This window comes from Artemia franciscana, chromosome 12 (assembly GCF_032884065.1).
Source record: "Artemia franciscana chromosome 12, ASM3288406v1, whole genome shotgun sequence".
NCBI classification, from domain to species: domain Eukaryota; kingdom Metazoa; phylum Arthropoda; class Branchiopoda; order Anostraca; family Artemiidae; genus Artemia; species Artemia franciscana.
The window spans coordinates 37,070,104-37,084,194 of NC_088874.1; the positions used below are offsets into that span (position 1 = coordinate 37,070,104).

Consider the following 14,091-nt stretch of genomic DNA (forward strand, 5'->3'; position numbering starts at 1 on the left):
AAATGTAGATAATGTCGGTAGTAAAATTATTTACCCTTTTATATTGAAGTTTAAAATGAGTTTGCCAAAATACTCTTTTCCTTAAGCTAATGATTGAATCGAACATCGCATTAGAATTTATTAAAAGTTTTGTTCTGTACCATAATTCTTTGATCATCTCTAGCATTTAGGTAAATAATCGCCAGATTTAAGTGCAAGTATTGATTACCAAGCTGAGGATAGAGAAGCTAAAATAAATATTCATTATGTATACATTAAAATAAATATGCAGAATAAAATCTATGTAACAATAACTTTTATGTATTTAGGCTATCCAGAAAATATATTCTTTTAATGCCTGTTCGTTTTTTTGTAGTTTGGCAACAATGCCAACACTTGCAGAGGTAATAAAATTTCCTGTAAGCCTTCTTCCAACTTTTAGGAAATAAGATTATTTTGATTATTATCGTTATTCAGTATTTTGATTATTATCGTTTATTCAAAACATAACAGTAGTAAAATTGTCCTGTATCCTGGATTTTTTTGTGTGTGAAACTATCTTTAACCAATTGTTGAAGTCATGTTTAATTCTGTTTAAGTCATCTTCAAGGGGGTTTTTGACACTTGGCGGTTCTGCATAACTTGCACACGTAAATATAACCTCAGTAGGAGAAAATTCTGGTGGTAGCAAACGATTGGAATGATGTATGGCTCCTTCTTTACGCCCTACGTGCCTTTGGAGACATATAGTTGTGTTTCCTTGTGAGTTACTGTTGTGTGAGCAACCTTATAAATTCACTGGTTAAACTGAAGTTATTTTGTCTGATTATTTAATTTTTTTTTATAAGAATTTTATTATTATAGGAATTAATTTCTAAATTTGTGAAGCTTACTATGATTTCGGTTGGTTTTTGTCACCAAAATTTAGTGATACAATTCTGCTCAATTTTTGAATTTTTTTAACCAAGTTTTTCAAGTATTATCTTTAAAGGCTTTTTTTTAAATCAAGTCAAGATACCATTTGGAGAAATTTTAGAAAATTTTTGATTTTTGTCAAGAAAAGGGAACGTTTTAGCAGATCAGAATATATTTTATATTTTCACTGCAAAGAAATACTCGGATTATAAGAAATCAATTTACCGATTGTATGTAGTTATCAATTGATGTTTTTTTGTGCTCTTGCGATCCCCCCTTCTTTGGTATTGTCTTCAATACTGAGAATAAAAAGGGAAATGAAGTTCACCTATAAATTGATGATTACAAGGCTAGAATAAAGACTAAAATCAAAGAAAACAACAACGCATGAAGTAAGAGCAAACAAAGTATTAAATCTGAATCTTCTTTTTCAGCTTACAAAAAATATGGGTCAAGTTGTCAGGTCTCTAGACAAAGCTATTGGTAGTATGGACCTAGAAAAGATTTCTGCTACTATGGACAAATTCGAAAAGCAATTTGAGGATTTAGATGTCAAAACTTCAGTAAGTAGTTTTTAATAAGGAATAGTATTCTAATATTCCAAGTTTTAAGTTGTTTTTAAGTTTTAATTTGTTTTGCTAGGTAAAAAACAAATCACAAAGTACCAAAAACAAAAGAACCAAGTGTTCTCTTACAACATAAATAAAGTTAAATGATAGGCAAGACCCTTTCTGTGGAGAAATATCTGTTAGGCAAGAAAATCTGTTATCTGTTAGGCACACAAATAAAGTTAAAGGTAGGCAAGAGCCTTTCTGTGGAGAAATATTTGTTAGGTAAGAAAATCTGTTATATGTTAGGCACACAAATAAAGTTAAAAGGTAGGCAAGAGCCTTTCTGTGGAGAAATATCTGTTAGGTAAGAAAATCTGTTAGGCAAAATCTGTTATCTAGAAGGTATACAAATAAAGTTAAAAGGTAGGCGAGAACCTTTCTGTGGAGAAATTTCTGTTAGGCAAGAAAATGTGTTAGGCAAAATCTGTTAGTTGTTAGGCACACAAATGAAGTTAAAAGGTAGGCAAGAGCCTTTCTGTGGAGAAATATCTGTTAGGCAAAATCTGTTATCTGTTAGGTACACAAATAAAGTTAAAAGGTAGGCAAGAGCCTTTCTGTGGAGAAATATCTGTTAGGCAAGAAAATCTGTTATCTGTTAGGCACACAAATAAAGTTAAAGGTAGGCAAGAGCCTTTCTGTGGAGAAATATTTGTTAGGTAAGAAAATCTGTTATATGTTAGGCACACAAATAAAGTTAAAAGGTAGGCAAGAGCCTTTCTGTGGAGAAATATCTGTTCGGTAAGAAAATCTGTTAGGCAAAATCTGTTATCTAGAAGGTATACAAATAAAGTTAAAAGGTAGGCGAGAGCCTTTCTGTGGAGAAATTTCTGTTAGGCAAGAAAATGTGTTAGGCAAAATCTGTTAGTTGTTAGGCACACAAATAAAGTTAAAAAGTAGGCAAGAGCCTTTCTGTGGAGAAATATCTGTTAGGCAAGAAAATGTGTTAGGCAAAATCTGTTATCTGTTAGGTACACAAATAAAGTTAAAAGGTAGGCAAGAGCCTTTCTGTGGAGAAATATCTGTTAGGCAAAATCTGTTAGCTGTTAGGCACATAAATAAAGTTAAAAGGTAGGCAAGAGCCTTTCTATTAAAAAAATATCGTATTTGTTGATTCTAGATAAAAAAGCTTGATGCATGAAAGATCTAAGGAAGGAAAGGGGCGTAGTCGTTGGACATTATTGGTGCTTTCAGAAAGGCTGACCTGGGACTTTTACTCTTGCTCGATAGATAAATAAGTTTATTTAGCATAGAAGCCCCATGGGCACATGGCTACAAAAAAAAAAAAATGAAAAACACCTTAATTAAATAAAAATAACCCCTATTCTCACAAGAACCATTTCAATATCCTTTAAAAATGGTCCCATTTTGACCCTGTAAACTTTTGTATTAGTTAATGTAAGAAAATTTCTTTGGGCGGTGTGGCCTGGGAGTCTCCCAGACATGCTTTTAGATTTAGTCTAACACATTGGAAGCTAACGCCTGCTTAAACGGAGTTCTCGGCTTCAGGCCAAAGGGATTAAAGCTTGGCAGAAGAGCTCCAAATGACGTTTGACTATAAAGCTCCACTTCACTGTATGTCTTGGCTGAAGGACAAGCACAAATCATTCTTTTTGGCCTCTGACAAGAATTGCCTTAACCTTCGCAAAATTTAATATTTTTTGAATATGGCTGGGGGGCCAGATTTCTTGAAACTTTGAAGCTTGAAACACTTCTGATGAAACTAGAGGCTAGTCAAACAGGAACCAATGATGATTTCCTAAAAAAAAAAAAAATATTAATTTAGTTGCCTGTAATCAGCAATCACAAAAAATTCGCCTTATAGTTGACCTTAGTACCCTGGTATGACCATAAAGTTGAAGAGAAGAACCAATATGAAGATAACCAAAGAAATAAACTTTGAAAATACTTTTAAAAAATGCTCTGGTTTTGCTTTGCAATAGGGAGCCCAATTTCCGATTTCATCTGACGCATGACCAACGCAAGAACCTTTGTAATCAAAAAGCCACAATTTTGGAATCAATTGTGGCAAATAGCAAAAGGATTGTTTTAAGGTCGCAAAATGGTCACTTAGGTTGCTCTGTGAAAAGTGCGGTTTAAGATCTCGAACGCTCCATTTTGAATGCTTTATAGTTTTCTCGATAAAATTGAATCTTACTTACTTAATCCTCATACCAGGTCGCGTTGAGAGTGTTGTCAGCCTTCTCCACGTGGGTGGTCTGTACTAAGGGTCTCAGTGTCAGATAGCAAAATTCCAACTTGGCCTAGGATATTCCCGAGAATAAAACTCCAACGGAACTTGGGTCTTCTTTTAGGACGCTTTCAGCCACTACTAGCTGGCTCAAAATCGGAAAGAATCCAAGCCGGAGTACTTTCAGGCAACCACAAACTGAGTCAGCTTAATTTTTCTTAAGTCATTAATGTTAAGGAAAGATATTAGCGGGTCGAATAATTTTGGTCGTAGGCTAACCCTGCCCTTAGGAAAAGTGCTGGCGTATCCAAAAGTATAAAACTGAATTTTTCGTTGCTAAGCAACGGCAAGTCTAACAAAGTCCCCTCATAAGCCATTTGAAAGAGCAGAGAAAATTATAATACATAGTAAAAGAAACTAAAGTTTCTATCAGAATTGGAAAGTTTTGCTATCAGGTGGCAAATGAATGAGCTTTTTTTAAAAGGACGTTATGTTTTAGTTCTTAGGTGTAAAAGTTCGTGTTTTTATGCACATTTTTTCTATAATGAGGTTATTTGAGTTTTCCAATTAAGCAAAAACATATAAAGAATTTCCATGTGTTTACAGGCATAAATACTTTCACAATATGTTGCAAAACTTATACATTTCAAACATATCAAAAAATTTGATTGCAGTTATGAGAACTTTGACATGTTGTTTCAAAGCTTCTACTTGTCAAAATATCAAGAAGTTTCCTATGTTTGCAGATGTTAACACTTTCACATTTTATTGCAAACTAGTACTTTTCAAACATATCAAGAATTTTGATATGTTTACAGATATGAATAGACCTGATGTGTTTGCAGGTTTGAATAATTTCACATATTATTTCAAAATTTCTTCTTCTCAAGCATATCAAGAATTTTGATATGTCGGCAGGTATGAATACTTTCATATGTTATTCCAAAACTCCTATATCTTATTGTAAAAACTCTTACCTGAATTTCAAAATGTAATGCATTTAGGTAGTTGAGGATGCTATTGGAGCCACAACTACTCTGTCAACTCCAGCTGATGAAGTGGAGGCTTTAATGCAGCGAATTGCAGATGAAGCGCAGCTAGACTTGGCAGGAAAGCTGGCCGTTTCTTCAACTGTGCCCTCTGTCTTAGAAGAGGAAAGAGGTCAGGCAGACTTGGATAGAAGGTAATTTAAGTTGCTATATACGTAAGATAAGTTAAGAGATTTATTTCAACAAAGCGACTATCACAAGACCAAAAGGGCCGAATTCGGACTTTAGTGTCAAAAAAGCAAAATTTTAGGAAATGGTCAATGTCATAAAATCGTTAAATTGCACATCAATTAAAAAAGTCTAACGATAAAAACTCGTAAAATTAAAACGGGGAAAACAAATTTAAACAAAAGTCTAGCTAGCAAGCATTACAAACTTCGCAATTGCAAAATAAATACTAAACCTATAAGATAAAAGTAGAGTGAGAAGAGGGGTGGGGGTATTGATTTAAAATTTCAACTATGTGAGGGGTGAACGTTCTTCTATATATTTCAGTGGAAACTCTTATTGGGGCAAGGATTTTCTTGAAACAGAACGTGGGGGGGGGGGTGAATGAAATGTGGCTCTGCGTCAATGTATCATTTAGTCTTTGCAATTGCTCTTATCCCTCTATGATGTTGTTGAACTTCTTGAATGACTTTAATGATCTTTTGGAGTTTCTATACAGTTACTGATTGATGAAGCTTTTTTGAAAGCCTAATTTTTGATTGTTTTAAGGAGGATTAAGTCGAACCTCCAAGAAAAAATTGAAAAATCTTAGTATTACTGCCAAAAAGGGTAAAGAAAAATAATAATTCTGTTTACACGTTCAGCATTTTTTTTTTTTTTTTTTTTTTTTTTTTTTTTTTTTTTTTTTCCTGTAAAAAATAAGGTAGAAAAATCCTCAACCAAGGCTAGAATAACTACTATTGCTAATAAAAACCAGTGACTTCAATTACTATATATAACCAGTAGCTTCAAGTGGAGGAGGGGGGTATATTTGTCCCCTTGATTGTTTTGCTCTCTCCCCCCTAGAGTATGGAAAATGTCTTTTTTGGGGACTATTTCTATGTAAAATACTTTTTTTGGTATTTTGACTGTAAAAATTGAGGGAAAAAACTACAAATTTAGATTAAAAGAATCCCTCTCCACCATACTTAAATTTTTGTGAATTGACAACACTCCAAAATAAAGCTAACTTAGGCTTTTGCTGTACAATTCCGTCAGGATTCCATTTTCCTCAGGCTTCACTGAACCTAGAGAGTCTTGCAATAGGAATGGCTGATTCACAGTTTCCAGGTGTTGAAGTTTCCTTACAGTTGTTGTCACAATTGACAATAACGCTGTGAAGCTAAACTTTGTGCAAGAAAAGAGGCTCGCAAAAGTGATGTTCAAACCATGTCTTATGTTCTCTTTGGCTTAGCCAGGATATTATTTAATGGTTGAGACGCAATAGTCAGGGTTTCTCCTCAATAAAAATTATACAAATCTTTTGGGCAAATTGTCTAGTTTTATGGCAGAGCTTAATGATTTAAGCTCCCCTCCTCATAATATAAAAATCTCAGAATTTAAAAATTATTCGAATCTACCAATTTTGTTAGATAGACAATGAAGCTCATATTAATTGTATCATGTCTTGGATGTGACACAAGGAGCTCGGTATCTGTTGTTCATATGGAAAGCTATGGAAAGCATATGGAAAGCTATGTTCATATGGAAAGCTTTCATATGGAAAGTTGTTCATTTATCGAATAAATTTTATTTGAATCTACCAAGGACACAAGGAGCTCGGTATCTGTTGTTCATATGGAAAGCATAGGTCTAGACTTGTCATAGCATGTTAAAGTATCGCTCTCTGCCTTTCTTTCTCTTTCTTATCTCTTGTTCTCTCTTGCTCTCATTTGTTACTAATTATCTTATCTTTCAATCCAAACATTGAAATCTATTTAGTGTTAATTCTTCTGTTTTTTTTTATTATTTTTTTTTTTTTTAATCAGAAATCCTGATTTGTCCGTGTTTGTGATGGTTTCTAACAAATGTGCTCAACTAGATATGCTCTCTACGCTCCAAAGAAAGTTTAGAGTTCCAAAACATGTGATTTAGTCAATAAATGCTACTAGTTTTGTTTCGATTGTATATATTTTATTTACTACTGCTAAATTATTGTTATTAAGACTTAATACACACTATCGTTACTGCTTGCTGTAACTATACTACTACTACTTACTGTTAATACTGCTCACTGTTACCGTGATTAGTAACAGTTTTTTTCTTTTCTATATTTATTTACTATAAGAGAGAAAAGAAACAAATAAATTTATTAACAAAAATAATTAGCTGTGTTAAAAATAATACCATCTTTCAACAATTGTCAGGGGAACCTATTAGGTTGTACATGATGGTTGTTTCGATCCTTATAATCTACTAACATATATTCACATTTTACCAATCAAAAATCACAAAACCGAAAGCAATATAAAAAGTAATAACTTTCCAGAAGGTAACGTTTCAATCCACTCTTGAGCTGGTTAACATTATCGACTACCTTTAAACCTCTGAAATAGAATTCCATAGCTTTAGACCCGCAAAACATGGAAATAAACAAATAATAATGATAGGAAGAGTTAGACTAAAAATTTAGCAGAAACACTCTGGTGCATAACGATTCAAACATTGATGAACAAAATAGCTAGTTGATAATCTCTTAACTAGTAAACTTTTCAACTACTACTACTACTTTATTATAACCACTAATATTTGTTATTCATTGGCGCTTTGCTATTGCTACTAGTTTTGTTTCTATTCTATCCTTCAACTAATCCCTGGAATGTTTTATCTTTTTTCCATCCTGCTGGTGCCAAAAAAAGGCGAATGAACATAGTTCTTTGCTACTTTGTCGTTACTACTAATACTATCAGTGATGACACCACTAATTTCAAAAAATTAGTGGAAAACTGCCGAAAATACTTGAAGTTTGGGTTGGGGAACATCATATAATACGACATCATGCATTGAAATGAAAGCTTCCTTATATTGCAATGACGTCATTTTGAATATGGCGTAATATGTAGATTTTTCTTTTTTTTTCCTTTTTATCATGCTGGGGCCCGGCTCCGCCGGCTCTATTCGGGCGGTTGGAAATTTTTAAACAAACAAAGAGCAAGACAGCAAATAAAGGGTGTCAGGTGACAGTGACGAATTGCCCAATTAGCTCTGCAAAGTAGTTCTTTACTACTTTGTCGTTCCTACTAATACTGTCAGTGATGACACTGCTCATTTTACAAAATCAGTGGAAAACTGCCGAAAATACTTGAAGTTTGTGGAAAACCTGTGACCACTTCTAGAATTTGTTTATACCTTCGTACTACTGTTTACTTTTGGCCCAATCTTTATTTACTAATTTCGGAGTCTAAATTAAAGAAGGTCAATTAGAAAAGACTTAATTAAAGAAATTAATTAGAGAAATTAAAGGAGACTAAATTAAAGACATGTTGTTCTTTGATAGATGGACCGATTTGTCCAAAAAATAATAGTTCATGGGGCGTCCAAAAAATAATATTTTAACTAAGTGAACTATCGAGACTCTCAAGTAGCAAAACTAGGACACCACTAGTTATAAGGGTAGGTGCAAAAAGGTCCAAATTAAGAGGTGGCTAGCCTCTTAAAATATGGAAAGTCAGGAGATATTTTGTGGAGCCTATTGACTCCAAATTTTGTCTATTCCAGAAGTGATGGAAGTGATATAGGAGGAACAGCTCCGTGTTCAGTTACCCTCTTCCAAAATCTAAAATATCTGAAAACCCTCTGCCAAAACCTGTCGCTGACGAGTGAAATTTTGGTGCTCCCAAGTAGCAAAACTAGGACAACACTAGTTATTAGGGTATGTGTAAAAAGCTCCAAATTAAGAGGTGACTAGCGTCTTAAAAAATGGAAAGTCAAGAGAGATTTTGTGGAACCTATTGACTCCAAATTTTTTGTCCATTTCAGAAGTGTTGAAAGTGATACAGAAGATACAACCCCCTGTTCTGTTACCCTCTTCCAAAATCTAAAATCTCTGCCAAGCCTGTGCAAAAACCTGTCGGTGACGACTGAACTTTTGGTGTTCCCAAGTAACAAAACTAGGACAAAACTAGTTATTAGGGTAGGTGCAAAAAGGTCCAAATTAAGAGGTGGCTAGCCTCTTAAAAAATGGAAAGTCAAGAGAGATTTTGTGGAGCCTATTGACTCCAAATTTTGTCCATTCCAGAAGTGATGGAAGTGATACAGGAGAAACAACTCCCTGTTCAGTTACCCTCTTCCAAAATCTAAAATCTCTGCCAAAATCTGTCGATGGCAAGTCAACTTTTGGTGCTCCCAAGAAGCAAAACTAGGACAACACTAGTTATTAGGGTAGGTGCAAAAAGGTCGAAATTTAGAGGTGGCTAGCCTCTTAAAAATGGAAAGTCAAGAGAGATTTTGTGGAGCCTATATGACTCAAAATTTTGTCCATTCCAGAAGTGATGAAAGTGATACAGAAGAAACAACCCCCTCTTCAGTGTCCCAATTCAAATGCCCACCCTCTTCAAATGCCCACCCCAGATTTTCCAGGGGGGCCCAAGCTTTCACCACAAAGGGCCCTTTACCGGCCATAATAATCCATTATGTCCAACAGAATCTATTATGTCCAACAGAATCCATTCTGTCCAATTGATTTGAAATTAATGCACGCCTATTAACCAAAGAGCGTAATTACTTGACGAACCTTGGGGTAATTACGCTATTTGCTATTAATCATTGTAAACTTTGAAAGTAGGTTAGATACATAATAAAATTATCAAGTTCTGTCAAATGCCCATTTCCTAGATGATTACGCGAAACAAAGTGATTCTGGGGGGGGGGGGGGCAAGATGGAGTTCATGCCCACCCCAAGATTTGGTCCAAATGGCGCCTCTGCTACTAATTGTCAATGAAATACCCCAAGTGTCGGAAATTTTTACTTTTTTTTGTAACCAGCAGAAAGAAACAACATCTAAAAGTACGTGCAGTCGTATTTTTTTATGAATAAACCCTTTCTTCCTTTAAAAAAGGAGGAAGAAAGCGGACAAACGAATGACGAACAAAAAAAAATATGAAACAACAATAGCAAACTAACGCTATTTAATCTATATATATAAAAATAAGTTGTCTGTGTGTGGATCTGTGTGTGGATCAGGTGACGTCATGTTTGTCCGCATATGACGTCTGAATTATTTCACACTAATACAAAAGAAGAAAAAAACTAAAAAAGGTAAAAACTACAAAAAAAACTAAAAAGAAAAAAAAAACTAAAAAAGCTAAAAAACTAAAAAAAGGTAAAAATCTAATAACTAAAAAAAAACTGAAAAAAATAAAAAAAGGCCAAAACTACAAAAAAATAAAAACTAATAAAAAAACTAAAAAAGCTAAAAAACTAAAAAAACTAAAAAAAACTAAAAAAAGGTAAAAAACTAAAAAAAACTAAAAACTAAAAAAGAAAAAAACTAAAAAAAAGGAAAAAACTGAAAAATAAAAGAGAAAAAGAAAACTAAAAAAATATGAATAAATATATATAAAAATAAGTTGTTTGTGGGTTATGTCTGTCTGTCTGTCTGTCGAGTGACGTCGTGTTTGTCCGCATATGACGTCTGAATTATTTCACACTAATACAAAAGAAGAAAAAAAACTAAAAAAGGTAAAAACTACAAAAAAAACTAAAAAGAAAAAAAACTAAAAAAGCTAAAAAACTAAAAAAAACTAAAAAAAGGTAAAAAACTAAAAACTAAAAAAAACTGAAAAAACTAAAAAAAAACTAAAAACTAATAAAACAAGAGCTAAGAGCTCATATGGCACTTGTGACGAGGTCGGAAGAGCCGAGAGCTCATATGGTACGAGGTCGGAAGAGCCAAGAGCTCATTTGGACGAGGTCGGAAGAGCCGAGAGCTCATATGGTACGAGGTCGGAAGAGCCAAGAGCCAGGAGCTCATTTGGCACTTGTGAGAAGGTCAGAACCTAAAGTTAAACTTTATAGCACAAGATCCTTCTAAATATCAAATTTCATTAAGATCTGGTCACCCTTTCGTAAGTTACAAATACCTCAATTTTCAAAATTACCTCCCCCCTCCCAATTCCACCAAAGAGAGCAGATCCGGTCCAGTTATGTCAGTCACGTATCTTAGACAGGTTTCTATTCTTCCCATCCAGTTTCATCCTGATCTCACCGCTTTAAGTATTTTCTAAGATTTCCGGTCCCCCCAACTGCCCCCCCCCCCCAATTACGTTTGATCCGGTTGAGATTTAAAATAAGATATCAGAGTTACGAGGTCCTTCTAAATATGAAGTTTCATGAAGATCCGATCACTCCTTCGTAAGTTAAAAATACGTTATAAGCACGTAAGTTATAGCACAAGATCCTTCTAAATATCAAATTTAATTAAGATCTGGTTACCCTTTCGTAAGTTACAAATACCTCAATTTTAAATCTAAGCGTTTCCCATCATTTTAGGTCTCCCCACCCCAAACTTCCCCCAATGTCACCAGATCCGGTCAGGATTTAAAATAAGAGCTTTGAGCCACGATATCCTTCTAAAAATCAAATTTCATGGAGATCCAATCACCTGTTCGTAAATTAAAAATACCTCATTTTTTTAATTTTTCAGGATTAACCCCCCCCCCCAACTACCCAAAAGAGAGCAGATCCGTTCCGTTTATGTCAATCATCTATCTAGGACTTGTGTTTATTTTTCCCACCATGTTTCATCCCGATCCCTCCACTCTAAGTGTTTTCCAAGTTTTAGGTTTCCCCCTCCCAACTCACCGCCCCCATCACCAGATCCGGTCGGGATTTAAAATAAGAGCTCTAAGACACGATATCCTTCTAAACATCAAATTTCATTGAGATCCGATCACCCGTTCGTAAGTTGAAAATACCTCATTTTTCTAATTTTTAAGACTTACTCCCCCCCCCCAACTACCCCTAAGAGAGCAAATAAGTTCCGATCATGTCAATCATGTATCTAGGACTTGCGCTTATTTTTCCCATCAAGTTTCATCCCGATCCCTCTACTCTAAGTGTTTTCCAAGATTTTAGGTTTCCCCCCTCCAACTCCCCCCAATGTCATCAGACCCAGTCGGGATTTAAAATAAGAGCTCTGAGACACAATATCATTCCAAACATCAAATTTCATTAAGATCCAATCACCCGCTCATAAGTTAAAAATACTTCATTTTTTCTATTTTTCCGAATTAACCGGCCCCTACTCCCCCCCCAGATGGTCAAATCGGGAAAATGACTATTTCTAATTTAATCTGGTCCGGTCCCTGATACGCTTGCCAAATTTCATCGTCCTAGCTTACCTGGAAGTGCCTAAAGTAGCAGAACCGGGACTTTAGGTTTTCTCCCTCCAACTCCCCCCAATGTCATCAGATCCGGTCGCGATTTAAAATAAAAGCTCTAAGACACAATATCATTCCAAACATTAAATTTCATTAATATCCAAATACCCGCTGATAAGTTAAAAATACTTAATTTTTTCTATTTTTTGCGAATTAACCGGGCCCCCACTCCCCCCCAGATGGTCAAATCGGGAAAACGACTATTTCTAATTTAATCTGGTCCGGTCCCTGATACGCTTGCCAAATTTCATCGTCCTAGCTTACCTGGAAGTGCCTAAAGTAGCAAAACCGGGACCGACAGACAGACCGACAGACAGACAGACCGACAGAATTGGCGACTGCTATATGTCACTTGGTTAATACCAAGTGCCATAAAAACTAAAAAAGCTAAAAAACTAAAAAAACTAAAAAAACTAAAAAAAGGTAAAAAACAAAAAAAAAACTAAAAACTAAAAAAGAAAAAACTAAAAAAAAGGAAAAAACTGAAAAATAAGAGAAAAAGAAAACTAAAAAAATATTAATAAATATAAAAAATATAAATATAAATATAATATAAATTAGCAATCAACAAAGCACCGAGACACAAATGACGACCGGGACACAGGGAGTATAAATGACGACCAGGACATAAGTAAAAAAAAAAAACTAAAAAAACTAAAAAAATGGTAAAAACTACAAAAAAACTAAAAACTAATAAAAAAACTAAAAAATCTAAAAATCTAAATAAACTAAAAAAGAAAAAAAAGAAAAAAGGAAAAAAATAAAGGAGAAAAACAAAACTAAAAAACGAATGTATATACAGACCGGGACACCGGGATACAAATGACGACCGGGACACAGGGAATATAAATGACGACCGGGACACAGGGACACAACTACAATGGGGACGCCGGGGGGCACAGGGGGATATAAATGACGACCGGGACACCGGGACACAAGGAATATAAATGACGCCCGGGACACTCAAAGAGAAATCACAGACTGGAACACCGGGACACAAATGACGACCGGGACACAGGGAATATAAATGACGACCGGGACACAGGGACATAACTACAAAGGGGACGCCGGGGTGCACAGGGGGATATATAAATGACGATGGCGACTCAGGGAATGGTCGATTAGCAATCACCATCAACAAAGCTCAAGGGCAATCATTAGAATCATGAGGTATAGATCTGAATACGGATTGTTTTCCCATGGACCATTATATGTTGCATGTTCAAGAGTCGGTAAACCTGACAATCTATTTATATGCACAGACAATGGGACAGCAAAGAATGTTGTATATTCGCAAGTTTTACGTAGTTAAAAACATATATATATATATATATATATATATATATATATATATATATATATATATATATATATATATATATATATATCTATATTCACAGGTGGGACATAGGGACACAACTACAATGGCGCGTAACTAATATGGCGCGTAACGACTTACGCGCGCGGGGGGGCTTGGGGGGGGCGCGAAGCGCCCCCACCAACTAGGTGTTGGGGTGGCGCGAAGCGTCACCCCAACAGCTAGTATTATATAAAATAAGTTTAATACAAGCCAGAAAGTAGCTGTCTCAACCTGACATTAATTCAGAAAAAAAGAAGAGACAGAGTTCTCAACAGACGTCGCGATTTTCGTTCTATTGAAAGATGAGATAATTGGTAATAAATGGGAGTAAGAGAGAGAACCAGTGATAAGAAAGGGACGGGAAGGCAGAGAAAGATACTTTGACATGCTATGACAAGTAACTGAAAAAAGTTTGGACCTAGTGACTCATAGTTATTGACTTAGCTTTTTAAAGCTTTTGCTAATTGACTATGAAATACCTCGTGTCGAAAATTTCTACTTTTTTTGGAACCAGCGAATCATCAGCTTGTCCACGAGCTTTTTTTTATTTTTATTATTGTATTTCTTCATCTGTAGGTATAAAGAGGTTTACCAGACGCTAGTATGAATAACTGCTTGAAC

At 34.9% G+C, this 14,091-nt stretch overlaps 1 protein-coding gene across 1 annotated transcript in view; it reads left to right on the plus strand.

Annotated features, from left to right (window-relative positions):
- Positions 1–14,091, plus strand: part of LOC136034071 (charged multivesicular body protein 1a-like) — a 39,014-nt gene that overhangs the window by 9,782 nt on the left and 15,141 nt on the right. Inside the window, exons 3-4 of the mRNA XM_065715189.1 lie at positions 1,329–1,457; positions 4,698–4,876. Coding sequence (XP_065571261.1) covers positions 1,329–1,457; positions 4,698–4,876 — 308 coding nt within the window. The remainder of the gene's footprint in view (positions 1–1,328; positions 1,458–4,697; positions 4,877–14,091) is intronic.